A 15,177-nucleotide genomic window follows, 5' to 3' on the forward strand; every position below is an offset into this window, starting at 1 on the left:
TTATTATAAAGAACACTAAACTGACAGGGGTCATACAGCGCTGCTGTTAAAAAAAATAATACTAGGGGGCCTAGGTAGTAGGTTGGTAGACAGCAACCGCCCAGGGAGGTACTACCGTCCTGCCAAGTGAGTGTAAAACGAAAGCCTGTAATTGTTATACATGATGGAAAAAAAGGACACCAGCAATCCTACCATCTCATGAACATGCAAGATTTCAGGTACGTCTTGCTAATTCTACTTACACTTAGGTCACACTACACACATGTACAAGCACATATATGCACACCCTTCTGGGTTTTCTTCTGTTTTCTTTCTAGTTTCTTATTCTTGTTTATTTCCTCTTATCTCCATGGGGAAGTGGAACAGAATTCTTCCTCCGTAAGCCATACGTGTTGTAAGAGGCTACTAAAATGCCGGGAGCAAGGGGGCTAGGAACCTCTTCTCCTGTATATATTACTAAATGTAAAAGGAGAAACTTTCGTTTTTCCTTTTGGGCCACCCTGCCTCGGTGGGATACGGCCGGTGTGTTGAAAGAAGAATACTAGGGGATGTTGACTTGGGCCAGCCACCACTAGAAACACACTTGTTGCACCCAAGGAGAGAGATCGTAACAAGTGATGGGTTGTAGGTGGGTTACCAGAGCATCCTCCATACCCCACAGGAATGCCATTTATTTTTACCCAGGCAGTTCGGTAGTTGTCACGACATCATTTGTGAGAGATTCAGGTTGTGTGATACTGGAAAAAAAAAAGACACTGTGCAAAGCAAAACTTCCTTTATAGACTATGTTTCTCCATAGGTAGCATTTTATTGACAAAGCTCTACTTTATAAAAAACATTTGTATGTAATGAAATAAAATCACAGTAAACAGGTTATGTCTCAATATGCAGTACAACCACTGTGAAAAAATAGCGAAATTCCAAGCGCTTTCATGACTTCTCACATTATCAAGGAACTGATAATGTGAGAAGTTACAAAAGCACTTGGAGTTTTGCTATTCTTTCACAGTGGTTGTTCTGCATTTATATGTAAATAAAGGTTTACTCTGTACAGTCTCTTTTACTGAATTTGTCAGAAAGTCTTGCCATCCAACAGTGTGATACTGCTGAATTGATCTTCACATTGTTCAGCAATAATGTAACCTTCTTGTAATACTCAACAAGGCTGTGCTAATTATAAACTTGCATATATACAAAGGGAGGGTAGCTTGCCCACCTGTTAGCACATCCACATGAATACAGCAATTTTCTGTATGTAAATTGTCAGTACCGTGCTACACTTTGTTTCCATAAGAAGGAGATTAATCAAAATCAAGTGCTAAACCCATGAAGGTCATACAGCAACAGTAGCTGACACGAAGGAATATTTATCTCTGTCTCCCTCACCATTAATCTGACCCAAGATGTTTGGGTTCCTCACTTTGCACCATTTGTCTTGTGCAAGTATTTTTTTTTATAAGTGTTTAATATGTCATCACACTGTAATTTCACTTACGGACTAAAGGTAGATCGTGCAAGTGTCTGTTAATATTTGCCGGTCCTCATTCTGAGTGACCTCTTGGTCTAGCTCCAACAGGTCTGTGGGTACACCTGATGCAGAAGTTTATTATAATTAGAATGACATTACTCACTGTTATTGCTCCAAGGGTTATAAAAGAACCTCTGGATGACATTCTAGGAGCTTAGGCTAATAAATACAGTCTGCCTAAGGCATATGCTGCTTCTGGTGTCACAACCTGACTAACAAATAAAACTATATGCATTCCACAAGTAGTTTTCAATGTTTCTTAATATACAATACATGCAAAAGTTTGAGTCCTTTTCTAAGACATGGATGGGATTAAGTGTGTTAAGTTTATGAGGGTAATATGAATGAAGTCTACCTTTCCCCTTTTTGGAGAGAAATTATGAATAATGAGAGAGATCTGACAAGGTAAATTCAATCCAGTTACTGGTATGATTTGTCCTGGACTTTATAACAAGGTTTAAATAATGTTCCAGTTACCACAGTAATGATATGGAGCATTTTTAATAAAAGGGTTTACAGAGTCATAATTTTTTTTTTTTAACACGTCGGCCATTTCCTGCTGGGGACAGGTGACCAAAAGAGAGAAAAAAAACTTTCATCATTCAACACTTTCACCATCACTCGTACATAATCACTGTTTTTGCAGAAGTGCTCAGATACACCAGTTTAGACGTCCCTCCAAACTACCAATATCCCAAACCCCTCCTTTAAAGTGCAAGCACTGTACTTCCCATTTCCAGGACTCAAGTCCGGCTAACTGGTTTCCTTGAATCCCTTCACAAAATATTACCCTGCTCATAATTGTGAACTTTTAATTAATATAATAGAGGTGAGAAACAGTTTCTGATGTACATCATCCTCACACAATATTCAGGACATCTAACTGGTGAGCAAGTTATGCTCCTGCTTATCGATATAATGAATAGTTCATTTAGAAAATCATTTCGAGGTTAGTAATGTTTCACGTATTTGTACCTCAGCTCTGTGGTTGTAAGACTAACTGATTACTGTGTGTCCCATGTGTGAGTGCAGATGTATGTAACATAGGCTGTTGGTAATGTGGAGACCTGTATTGTTCGTTTTTAACACTATTTTCCACAAAAGTAAAGGTGGCCCATATTAGGAAACATTTGCATTTACCATTTCTTAGCTGTCCTTACAGAGTAGACATCACTATTTGAATGATCCACCAAAATGCAATATCCCCATCCATCCTTTAGTATTCAGGCATTTTTCTTCCCACCTCCAGAACTGCAGCATCTCCACTCATTATTCAAGAGTTCATCTACCATATGCTTCATCTCCAGAACTGCAACATCCTTGCTCATCCATGAGAGTGCAATTATGTACTTCCTGCATCTAGAACTAACATTCCCACCCATCTTTGAGAGTGCAGGCACTATTTCCCACCTGACCTACAACATTAATACCCTACCCATTCTTCAGAGTGCAGGTAAAACATCTCACTTCTAGAATTACAATATCCTCACCTGCCCTTCAAACTGCAGGCACAGTACTTCCCACTTCCACAACTCAAAGTCTGGTTAATGTGCATTACTATGAAAAATAAATACCACAGTCTGTATATATAATTTTGTCTCTCTTAACCCATAGATTATATCACCCACACTTTCATTTACATTTGCCAGTAATAATTGGGGGTTATTTTAGACCTAAATACCATAAAGGCAAAACTCAGGTAGCCACCCATCGAGACTGTAGATCTCGGGACCCTAGCAGTTTGTGTACTACCAGAAATTTGCCAGTGTACTGAGTGGTATCGGTTCATTTGAGTACTGATATATCGTCTTATTAATATTGCTTACTCCTGACATTAGTGAACTTGAGGCTTAGAATATTGATGGATAGATTCTCTCGAGTTCATTTGAAGAATGTTATTATAACAATCGTCATTACATGCATCACATCGGGGACAACTTTCATCACTGCCATCAATCTTCGTTCACTAAATGTAATGGCAGCAGCAGAGTTCTTGAATTGTTAATGCAGTTGTTCACTAAGGTGTTAATGTATGTAATTTTTGTAAATTGGTTTTACAATATACAGTAGTCACTGTGATACACAATTCTGGTTGCAATATTTAATTAGCAATTCTTCTCATGCATCTGATGACCATATTTGCCTGCAAGATATAGCAACGTCCTGTCTGCATCATGGTATGACTGGCCAAGTGAGATTTAACACAGTTTGGAATGACAGTTGTTTTTTAATTGGGGGGGGGGCGGAGCTAAACCAACAGGGAATACAGCACCTTGAGAAATGGGAGACATTCAGGTTTGATCAAAGGAAGGATAAATCCAGTTACTTGAATCAAGAGCTCTTTACTAGCATCAAGGCACCTTTTGTGAGAGGTGTGGCATGAGTAATGTACTATCTTATTAGTATTTACATACACTGTAATTTACTATACAGATAATTTCTTCAAGGAAGGTGCCTTGATGTCACTGAGGGCTCTTGACACCAGGAAGTGGGCCTATCATCATCATCATCCTCGAATCGAACCTACTTGCCTCGTATTTCCCATGCACTATATAACCCCAGTGGGTTTAGTGCTTAACCCATTATTATTATTATAATCAAAAAGAAGCGCTAAGCCAGTGCTTAACCCATGATTAGAATAATATAGGCTTCATTTCCTTGCTTGGCCTTATCCTATATTCACATAACTTGTCATATTTGATTTATGGCACACCACTAACTCCCTTCCCTGAATTGCAATCTTGAAGGGGCACTTGATCCAAGGAATTCGACTCGTCTGTTCCTTCCTTCAAACCTAACTACAATACCTCCTATTCCTTAGGTGTCAAATGACCCTCATGGGCTTAGCAATTCCCCACGAGTATAATAATAATAATAATTCAATACTTGTATAGCTATTAATTATTTTTATTGTGTATGTTACTTGAAATTTTGTTAACAGCGTTGTTTTGTTAGCTCGTCACCTCTTGTTTACCTCTCAGTTTCAGGTCTCATTGGTTTCAAATATTAGGTGAATTACTTTATAAACTATCCATAAGGTCATTTCCATTTTATTGGCCTCTCTTTTAAGCTCGGCAACCAGCTCTCACAAAAGTGGGTTGACCCAATCATTTATTCAGTCTCTGTCTAGCCAGAAGTTTGCTGATGTCACAGTGCAGATTACACACCAAGTGTAGCATACAAAGCCTTCCTTCACTGCTCTTCCCACCTCCCAGACTCGAGGCAAAGCTTTTACCTTCCCCCTCCCTCCAACTGTTCTTTGAAGATCCTTATCCCTCGCACCTTCCACCCTGAAGCCCTCTGAATCATACCCTTGGTGACTCCCATACTGTCTTTTAATTTCTACACTGAAACTCTCCACAGTATTCACATGACACATTGCTCTCAAGCACTACTCCTCCACTGCCTTTAGCTTCCTTCTCAATGCAATGTTCCAAGTCCATGCCTCACACTAACACAAGTCTTGACAACACTTTATTCTGGTACATTTCCTTTTTTACCTTCACTGATAAACTTCCTTCTTTCCACAAATACCTCATCACCTCACCTCACCCCCCCCCCCCCACTTTTTTCTCATCATCTGTTGTTTGGGGTCTCTGAAACATGAGATGAACATCTGCTGACATGTCCATTCCCAAACAATACTCCCTCCCATATATTCAACCTATTATCACTTAAAATTTGTTACCCTCATTACCTTGCTCTTTTCTACATCTGCTTTTAATTTTCTTATTTTTACATACTTTCCCAAATGCATCTACCAACCTGTGCAACTTTTTTCAGAATCTTCTGAAAGAAACGTGTTAACAGGTGAAAGCAACCGTGACAACTCCCAATTTGTAATAAAGTTGGTAGAATTACCGACAATATGTAAAGTAAAAGGACACAAATGCAACTAATGTGACTTTTTATTGTGGCAACGTTTCGCTCTCCAGGAGCTTTATCAAGCCATTACAAACAATACATGGACACAGAGGGTATATAAAGGCTCAGAGTGAGGGGCAATACTAGTGAGGTACTATTTCAATGTTCACTAGTGGTAATAGCAGTAGTAGTAGTAGTAGTAGTAGTGACAAAAGTAATACAATATGGTAGAGCAATTAATTCGTACATGAGTAAAAGGATATAAAAGCTATTACTTGGGTAACATAAAAATAGGTTGGGCAAATATAGACTGGAAAGAGGCAGCTTGTTCCAGTGTTCACTCTCTGTAATGTGCTTTGAAAACAGTAAACCCTGCCATCACATAGTCTCTCCTGTTATACTACACAAAGCACATTACAGAGAGTGAACATTGGAACAAGCTGCCTCTTTCCAGTCTATATTTGCCCAACCTATTTTTATGTTACGCAAGTAATAGCTTTTATATCCTTTTACTCATGTACGAATTAATTGCTCTACCATATTGTATTACTTTTGTCACTACTACTACTACTATTACCACTAGTGAACATCGAAATGGTACCTCACTAGTATTGCCCCTCACTCTGAGCCTTTATATACCCTCTGTGTCCATGTATTGTTTGTAATGGATTGATAAAGCTCCTGGAGAGCGAAACGTTGCCACAATAAAAAGTCACATTAGTTGCACTTGTGTCCTTTTACTTTACAACTCCCAATTTGTAGCAGATCCAACATCTTGACTCCAACACCTCATCACTACACCCTAGCTATTCACTTCTTTTACAAACCCATCTATAAATGAATTTAACAACCACGACATCTCTTTTTAAGGGAAACAGATTAGGGTATGTAGGACGAAGAACTATCTCCATAAAAAGTCTTTAAGGCTTTTAGTAACCTACCACCTATTCCATACATTGTAAATCTCTGCCACATGGCTCCCCTCTCCACCCTATAATATACCTTTTCTAAATCTATAAATGCAACAAATATATCTTGATCTTTATCTAAATACTGCTCACCTATAAACTCAGCATAAGCACTTAGTCTACACATCCCAAATTTTTAAAAAAGTACACACAAAAAATTAAGACTAACATTTTCAAGGATCATGCAATACTAAAATATTCATGAACATGGAACCTAAATTAATGTTACAAGGAATGTCTTGGATCAAAATAGTTACTATACTCTGGCTCATAGTACATATACAGTAACAAATTTTTTAAATGTGTTCAGTATTAATAATAGCTTTATAGACTAAAAGATTCATAAGAATAGTGTGACAATCATTACAGTAATTCCATAAATCTGGCTTGTTTGAGAAGTGCTTGTGAAACTAGCATGGCTGCGGTCCCAAGGATGCAATTTTCTAATGCGTTTACTGTATATAATATATAAACCTAAAACCATTATTATGCTAATTACATTATAATTTACAATGTTAAATTTTAGTGTACACTAACTCTCATCTATGAACATAGCATTCCAAGGTGTTTAGTCATAGGTTTTGCACTATACATACATGGGATTTCAAAAGTATTACCATATTCTGTTGTCTATAATCAGGGTTCGCCAACACATTATCATCTGTGGCCAGCGACGTCCAAGTTCCAGGAGACTTGCCCTAGAGAATTAAAGTCACCCCTCCTACCTCATCAGGCAGAAGCAACTCTTCTGAACTCCACTCCACCAGAGACCCTCAGAGAAACAATTCAATATCTTCCAGAATGTTAAAATCCAGCCTACTCTCAAGCTGCCTTCAAATTTGCCAATTTCTTTAAAACTCCAACGATGTTTTAGGAGCCAGAGCTTGGAAAAACACTGTTTGCCAATACTTTTCTTGTCTTGGATGTACAAGTCCTCAGCAATATCAAGTCATTGAGAATATTAACTAATTGGCCAGACATAACAGTATCTGTGTTCCCACTTCAGGGAAAGTTATCTGCTCTAGAAATTCAAACAATAATTCCTCTTAATTTGATAAAAATTGGAGCACAAAAACAGAAAACTGTACAATTTACAGGGAAGTGCATGTAGATTGTGAGATCACTGGCATCATCAAGAGTTGCCTTGTTACATCCCATTTCTCAGCTGAAAGAGAACTTTCTTCGCTTCACAATCTCCCAGGCTCTGTAGAATTCCTACATGTTAAGTGTTCCCATCCCCATCAATATAATTGTAATTTCGCAATTTCGATAATCCAGAGTGTTACCCTGATGGGGTCACTATTGTACATACTCCTGGAGAATTGAGACAGCATGTGTAGTGTAACACCAACTAACATTCTCACATCATGACAGATCACAGCCATCCCACTAAGACCACAGAGTCTAGCATGGGTAAGCCAGGGTTTGCTACTACCATGGCTTACCACTGGGCCTATGCTACTTCACCTTCACTGTCTTGTCATGAGGCCAAACAGGACACTGTCTTGCCATGCCTCTATCACAAGGCTAAACAGAATATTTTATGACAGACCCATGTCAACTTTCATTTTTTACCCTGATGAGCAAACTAATGCACAGCTCTCAGGGTTAATCAGGAGGTGCTGATGATCATAGGGAAGAGACAGTCAACAAGCAGAGACCGTGAGCCATCAATGTTTCTTCAACTCTTAAGAACCAAGTTTGTCTCGTCAAAGCAGCTAATGATTCAAGTGTGATGGGTTCCCGCTCCCTTGTCTCAGTGCTCAAAGAATTTAACTTGTTAGTGTAATTGTTTATTACAAAGCCCAACCAAACTACTCAATAAAGCTCATACCATAAATAACTATTGGTATGGTATTCACAACCTTAACCCTAGACTACAGAGGCACAGGTACAAATTTGACTTTTTCCGTCCTCAGTTATAGACGTCACATTTAAATCATTATTACTTCCTCCCCCTCTTCAAAGGTGCTTTGTAGTAGGCGAGGGGCTCTTGATCCAAGAAGTTTAACTTGTCTTCCCTTTACTAAGACTGAACCTGATTGCCTCCTATTTCTCCCAAGAGCTGTAGGACTCTTGGTGGGTTTAGCGCTCAAAATTTAGTAGTACATGTATTACTCATTACACCATCCCCACAGGGTGCTTTCCTGACTAAGAATTCAGAATCTCTCACAACATAAATGGAGGGTCTATTTCCTCCCATCTAAATCTGATGACACAAGGCCACTAAGACTCATGAACCACGAGTTCAGGTTGTGGTACGAGACTGAATTGTTTTAATATCTTTGTACTTGTAGAAATAAAGTATACAGGACTAGTTGACATAAATGACATACTACCGTAGAAAGCCCTTTGCTATGCAGAGCATTTCTTGCAAATTAGGTTAATTTTATCCCAGGATGCGACCCACACCAGACGACTAACACCCAGGTTCCTATTGTACTGATAGGTGAACATGTAATTATAATTTCTTTAATTTTAATCAGTCATAATGTAGTAGCAGGTTGAAAATCAATGTGCAAATTTGATGATGTTAGTTATAAAGCAATATATAACCAGACGGTTCCAGTGGTCCTGTCCCTGGAAAGGGACAGGACCAGTGATACTAGTGGGTGGCTCTTGACTCAAGTAATTAGAGCTGACCTTCCCTTGGATCAAACCTGATTACCCTTATCTTCCCTCCCCATTAGCCAGGTACTTTCTTGAACATAAGACAACGCCAATGGTACCAAGGAAGCAAAAATATTGAATGGCCCTTGTATCAAGTCAAGAGCTCTTGATTAAAGGAATTGGAGCTACCCTTTCCTTGGATCGAACCTCTCATTTTCCAGGTAGTGTGTGACCCCTGCAGGTTTAGTGGTGCCATATCTATGGACAGACAAATATCTTGTTTAAGAGAGAGAGAGAGACCTGAACTACCTATCAGCTTCACCGATTTCGAGTAACTGGCGCTATACTCCCCTTCCTCGGATCAAACCTGACTGCAAATACTTATGGCTCATGAGGATTTAGCGCTTCCTCATGAACATAAATTTGTCATGAAGCGCTTAACCCGTAAGGGTCGTATAGGAAATGAGGATAATTCATAGACTACGTTTAGTATGAAAAATTACGAAGACAAGTTCCTTGATGCTAGTGAAGAGGGCTCTTGATCCAAGGAGTTGAACCTGTCCTTCCCTTTCTAAGATCCAACCTGAATACCTCCCAATTCCCCCTTCCCCAGGAGCTAAAAGCTTCCTACTGGTTTAGTGCGTTCCTCTTATTAAAATACAACATACCGTAATGGACACGGATTTTTTTTGTGTGTGTGTGTGTCTGTGTGTGTGTGTGTGTGTGTGTGTGTGTGTGTGTGTGTGTGTGTGTGTGTGTGTGTGTGTGTCTGTGTCCTGACGACTTTTCGTGGCTATGATTATTTTCTGCATTTTTTTTTGTACCAACATGGCTGTATGGTCCTTATGGGTTTAGCGCATCACTTGAATATCAGAGTAATTGTAACACTACATATTTTTCCCGTGGGTATTTTTTTTTTTTTTTTTGTCTACCCTTACGAACACTTCTCGGCTTTTTTTTAAATGGTTAATGAGGTTTAAATTCTATCTACTATACGATGATCATTAAGGCTGCACGTTACCTGTTTACCACCTGTCAGGAATACTTTGATACCTAAAATAGATATTAAAGGTATCCAGTAGCGAACTATTTGCTGCCACCCAGGTACCTCCTCACTGTCACATAGGTACCTACTTATTGTCACCCAGGTACCTACTTATCTGGTTGACCAGATTTAAATGGAAAGTGCTGCTTGCTGTACTAACTATAAGCTTGTATAGACGAGGTCGGGCTCAGGTCTCAAAGGCCCGACAGTAGGCAGCGCCAGGGTATCAAACGCCATCTTATGATGGTGCCAGTATAGTCGAGTGGAAGATGGAAACAAAATTGTTTAGCAGAAGGGACAACACGAAGAGGATGTATGCAGAGAGAGAAAATAAAAAATTGCAATTTGCAGCCAGTTCCACTAACACCATCACGGATATCCCGAAGGGGAGGATAATCCAGGCCACTAACACCACGAAAATGTAATTTATGCTATATAATGACAATATACACGTATAATATAGCCAAGTCATCAGCATCTATAGTTTCACTGTTGCTAGATTTAAGTGCTATCGTGGCAGCAGACATATTGGAAACTGAGGGATTTAAATTGGATTGTTTGAGACTTCACTTGTGTTGAATTTGCTGGAGGGGATACACTGTTGCTAGACGCCATGGATTAAGGCTTATAGAATTGCATCTGTATTGAAAATCATTCATGCCTTCAATTTTTATTTTTGGTAGAAAGGGGGTAGGTTAGCCTGACCATTTGTGATCCTTTGAATGTACCAACAAGTTTGTTTATATATTTATTAGTGGTTGCAGGGGATGAGTCACAGCTCCTGGCCCCGCCTCTTCGCTGGTCGCTATCAAGTTCACTCTCTGTCTTCAAGAACCTTGTCGTATCTCTTCTTAAAGCTATGTATGTATTCTGCCTCTACCACATCACTTTCCAGTTCATTCCACTTCCTGACCAAGGCTGAAGAATACTTCCTAACATCGCTACGACTCGTATGAGTTTTCAGCTTCCAGTTGTATCCACTTGTTCCCGTTTCCTGTCTCTCAAACATTCTGTAACTATTCACTATGTAAATTCTTAGTATTTTGTACGTTATCATGTCCTTCTGTCCTCCAGTATCATTAGGTTGACTTCCCTTAATCTCCTCTTGTAGGACATACCACTTAGCTTCTGGACTAATCTTGTTGCAATCCTCTGCACTTTCTCCAATTTCTTGACGCGTTTGACCAGATGTGGGTTCCATACTGGTTCTGCATACTCCAGTATGAGCCTGACGTACACGATATATAGTATTGTGAATGACTCCTAACTTTGATGTCTAAAAGCTATTCTTAGATTTGCTAGACGCGCATTTGCTGCATCAGTTATTTGGTTGATGTTCGCCTCAGGTGATATACTCGGTATGATGCTCACCCCAAAGGTTGTCTGAGTAAGGTTTGTAGCCTTTGCCCCGCAAACCTGTATTCCGTCTGAAGTTTTCTAAGTCCTTTCCAAACTTCACAACTCTGCACTTGTTCGGGGATAAACTCCAGGAGTTATTTGTCAGACCAGACCTGCAGCCTGTCCAGATCCATTTGTGGATTTTTCTGGTCCTCTTACGACGTCTGCGAATAGGGACACCTTTGACTATCCCTTCAGTCATTTCATTCACGTATTCAAGAAACAGCGCCGGTCCTAGTACTGATCCTTGTGGAACCCCCACTCGTCACATGCACCCATTCCGATACTTCATAGACTACGATTCATCGTTTCCTTCCTTTCAGGTATGCATTGATCCAGTGTAGTCTTTCCTCGTTATTCCTGCCTGTTCCTTTAGCTTTTGTACCAGTCTCTTGTTCGGTACCGTGTCAAAAACCTCCTCCCCATTCTCTCTCTCGTCTTACTTCTGCCACCTTGTCGTTGAACTCAAATAGGTTTATGACAGGGTTTTTCATCCCTGAAGCCGTGCTGGTTGTTCTGATGCATCAAGATCCATCAAGAGATGTTTTGCCTCCTCGTAGTGTCCAGTACCCGTCAGTGTACTCTTCAGTTTTTGTCCCGTTTCCACTCTGAAGACCTTTTTAAATCGTCTGTACAACACTTCGCAGACTAGTCATTTTTTTATGAGTTCTTCCTTCACTCGAATTACCTGCTTATTGACTTTTTTTTTTTCTGGCGTGACTGTGAAGGTGTTTCAGTTTCAACTTGGCCTTTGCCGCTGTGTTATTCTCGAGTTATACCTCGGACTCTCAAACTTACTCACTCACTCGCTCTCCCCCTCCCTCTTTCTCTCCCCCTCACTCTCAAATTTGTTTCTGGTTAATTTGCTCACCTCTCTTTTCGTCTGTCCATCACTTTCAAGTTTCCCACATGTTCTACTTTTCTCTTTTTTTTCCTTTCAGTCTCTGGTTGAACCAAGGGCTACTCTGCTTTTGGTATTTAAACATGGGTATGAAGTGAGTGTGTGTGTGTGTGTGTGTGTGTGTGTGTGTGTGTGTGTGTGTACTTGCCTATTTGTACTCTATTTGTGGTTGCAGGGGTCGAGTCATAGCTCCTGGCCCCGCCTCTTCACTGATTGCTACTAGGTCCTCTCTCTCCCTGCCCCATGAGCTTTATCATACCTCGCCTTAAAACTACGTATGGTTCCTGCCTCCACTACTTCACTTTCTAGGCTATTCCACGGCCTGACTACTCTATGACTGAAGAAATACTTCCTAACATCCCTTTGATTCATCTGAGTCTTCAACTTCCAATTGTGACCTCTTGTGTCTGTGTCCCTTCTCTGGAACATCCCGTCTTTGTCCACCTTGTCTATTCCGCGCAGTATTTTATATGTCGTTATCATGTCTCCCCTGACCCTCCTGTCCTCTAGTGTCGTCACGCCGATTTCCCTCAACCTTTCTTCGTAGGACAATCCCCGTAGCTCTGGGACTAGTCTTGTTGCAAACCTTTGCACTTTCTCTAATTTCTTGACGTGCTTGACTAGGTGTGGATTCCAAACTGGTGCTGCATACTCCAGTATGGGTGTGACGTAAATGGTATACAGAGTCTTGAACGTGTGTGTGTGTGTGTGTGTGCGTGTGTGTGTGTGTGTGTGTGTGTGTATGTATAGAGAAAACGAGTATTTTGACCCGTCAGATCCTCTTCAGCACTCCCACGTTATCACCACGCCTGCACCCACGCCCACGTTATCACCATGCCCGCACCCACGCCCACACCAACCAGCAAGTTGCCAGCTCACTAAATCGCTGAAGAATTTTATACGTTTCTTTATCTTTACGGCTGACTCGTAAAGCCGAGGAAACCCGCTGGTCTTCTTGTAATCCCCCTTAACCACCCTCTTCCCCCTTCCTTCTTTAAGAAGGAAACAGCCCTCTCTCGTCCTCTTTAAGGAGGGAGGAGCCATCCCTCGTCCAGACGAAGAGGCGGGGCCAGGAGCTGTGAATCGACCCCTGCAGCCACATAGGTGAATACATATAGGAGAGTACACACACACAGTCAACAGCTGTACCAGTTAGGCCATAGTACACTGAAAAAGCTATAAAGTTCTGCTCGATTCTCTTTCAGAGGCATCTCGATTCTCTTTCAGACACATCTCAACACCACATGAACCTTGTGGATACGCATCGAGATCCATCATTCCTGTGTAAAACTGTTCACGACAACTATTTTCGTTCCTTTTACCGTCTAGCTGAGAGCATTCCCAACTACAGAATCACTTACAACCGAGGTGTCACATTAAGATTCATGGACACGTCTTAGTGCACGGAGTGTAGCAGTTCCTGTTTGAAGTGTAGGAGCCCAGTTGTTGATGCCTGCATCACTCTCCACACAGGAGACTATCACTATGCATGACTACTACTCTCCCAGCTGCACCAGTGGCATGTTCAACATTACCATCAACAATACGTAATTTGTAGAAGAGAATGCTGTGCTACAAGGTCGCCTATACTAGATGCATTATAGTTGCCTTCACGATGATGCTTTGTGATCTAATAAGGTTCTTTTAGGGGATTATAAGCGCTAAACCCATGAGGGTAACAAGAGGGATAGAGATTGGGGTAAGCGGTAATTTTTCCATGGTGCGGGAAGCGTTGTTTTCGTCTCGCGTGGCAGCAGTCTAATATCCGCTTCACTCAGAGGTCATTTTTTCGCCTTTTTATGATCCATTTGTGGGGAGTGTGCTTCCCTGTGATGAAGAAAGTTTGTAACGGCTCCTGTTAACGGGTTTACATTGGTTTGCCCGAGCATATTAATCATTAATGAAGGCATATCCTTCTGACACGATCTATCATGCTTGGAACGAAATTCTTACCCACAGGTTTGGCAGAGTAGTACATGGATATGCTAGGCTGACCTTCATTCTACAATGTCTCGGGTTCTTCAAGGTTTATCAGACAAGAGGAAGCATTAAACACTGTAGAGAGTGATCTGGACATCGGCAAAAAAAAAACAAAAAAAAAAACGAACTTTTATGGAAGATTAGAAATGTAAAATTTTTGCTTCGTAAGAGAAAAGATAAAGGGAATCATTTATTTCGGGAATGTAATGAATACCAGTAGCTAAAATCAAATGTCATACATCCATCTTAATTAAAAGGCTTTCAAATGAGCTGGTGTAGGTAACATTTCTTAGCTTGTGAATAAATTTAGGAACCCTAAATCTAACCTTGTAAAACCCTGTGTAAAAATATAAAACTGTCACCCAGACTGACTGACTCACGTACATATACATACATACACCCCAGTTAAAAACAAACATGATACAGACATGTACATTATCAGGATTATCTTTGAGGTTAACAGCACACTCGTCACTCGCGGACAAGCGAGAGAATCCGAGAAGTTCGTGTCTTATTAGATTTGATCGCACTGTGCATCCTGAAGGGGGTATAAACCCGTGGGGGTCATTTAGAGTGTGGACTTTTAGAAGCCAAATCCCCCAATCCGCTAGTTGTGTCTATCTCTCTAATCAGGCTGATGGCATGGAAAGAGGACTGGCGAGACAGCGGAGTTATGCTAGTCGCCAGATCCTGTTATAGAACTCCGTAAGTTCTTTATATATTATGGAACTTCGTTTAGTTAAATTGGAAGGAGAAAGAAGCAGGAGCGTAGCTGGGGCTGGGGGGAAGGGGGAGGGGGGTGGAAAAATTAGGCACTTGTGAGATTTTTAGGAGCAGGAGAGACTAGGCTGTATAAGAGGCAGTAATTGATTTTTAACTTGGG

At 40.6% G+C, this 15,177-nt stretch overlaps 1 protein-coding gene and 1 long non-coding RNA gene across 4 annotated transcripts in view; one reads left to right on the plus strand and one right to left on the minus strand.

The window, feature by feature from the left end:
• The window catches only part of LOC128695614 (FAD synthase), a 41,122-nt gene extending 32,919 nt beyond the window's left edge, over positions 1-8,203 (plus strand). For 2 of the 3 annotated variants that reach the window (XM_070093233.1, XM_053786338.2), the window contains exons 13-14: positions 2,778-2,981; positions 7,001-8,203. In XM_070093233.1, the coding sequence (XP_069949334.1) occupies positions 2,778-2,981; positions 7,001-7,062 (266 nt within the window). In that variant the 3' untranslated portion in view covers positions 7,063-8,203. The remainder of the gene's footprint in view (positions 1-2,777; positions 2,982-7,000) is intronic. The other variant, XM_053786339.2, reaches the window with a different exon arrangement.
• LOC128695616 (uncharacterized) overlaps positions 1-15,177 on the minus strand; it is a 40,122-nt gene that overhangs the window by 8,273 nt on the left and 16,672 nt on the right. The gene's annotated exons all lie outside the window — the stretch shown is intronic.

Source organism: Cherax quadricarinatus, chromosome 42 (genome assembly GCF_038502225.1).
Source record: "Cherax quadricarinatus isolate ZL_2023a chromosome 42, ASM3850222v1, whole genome shotgun sequence".
NCBI lineage: Eukaryota > Metazoa > Arthropoda > Malacostraca > Decapoda > Parastacidae > Cherax > Cherax quadricarinatus.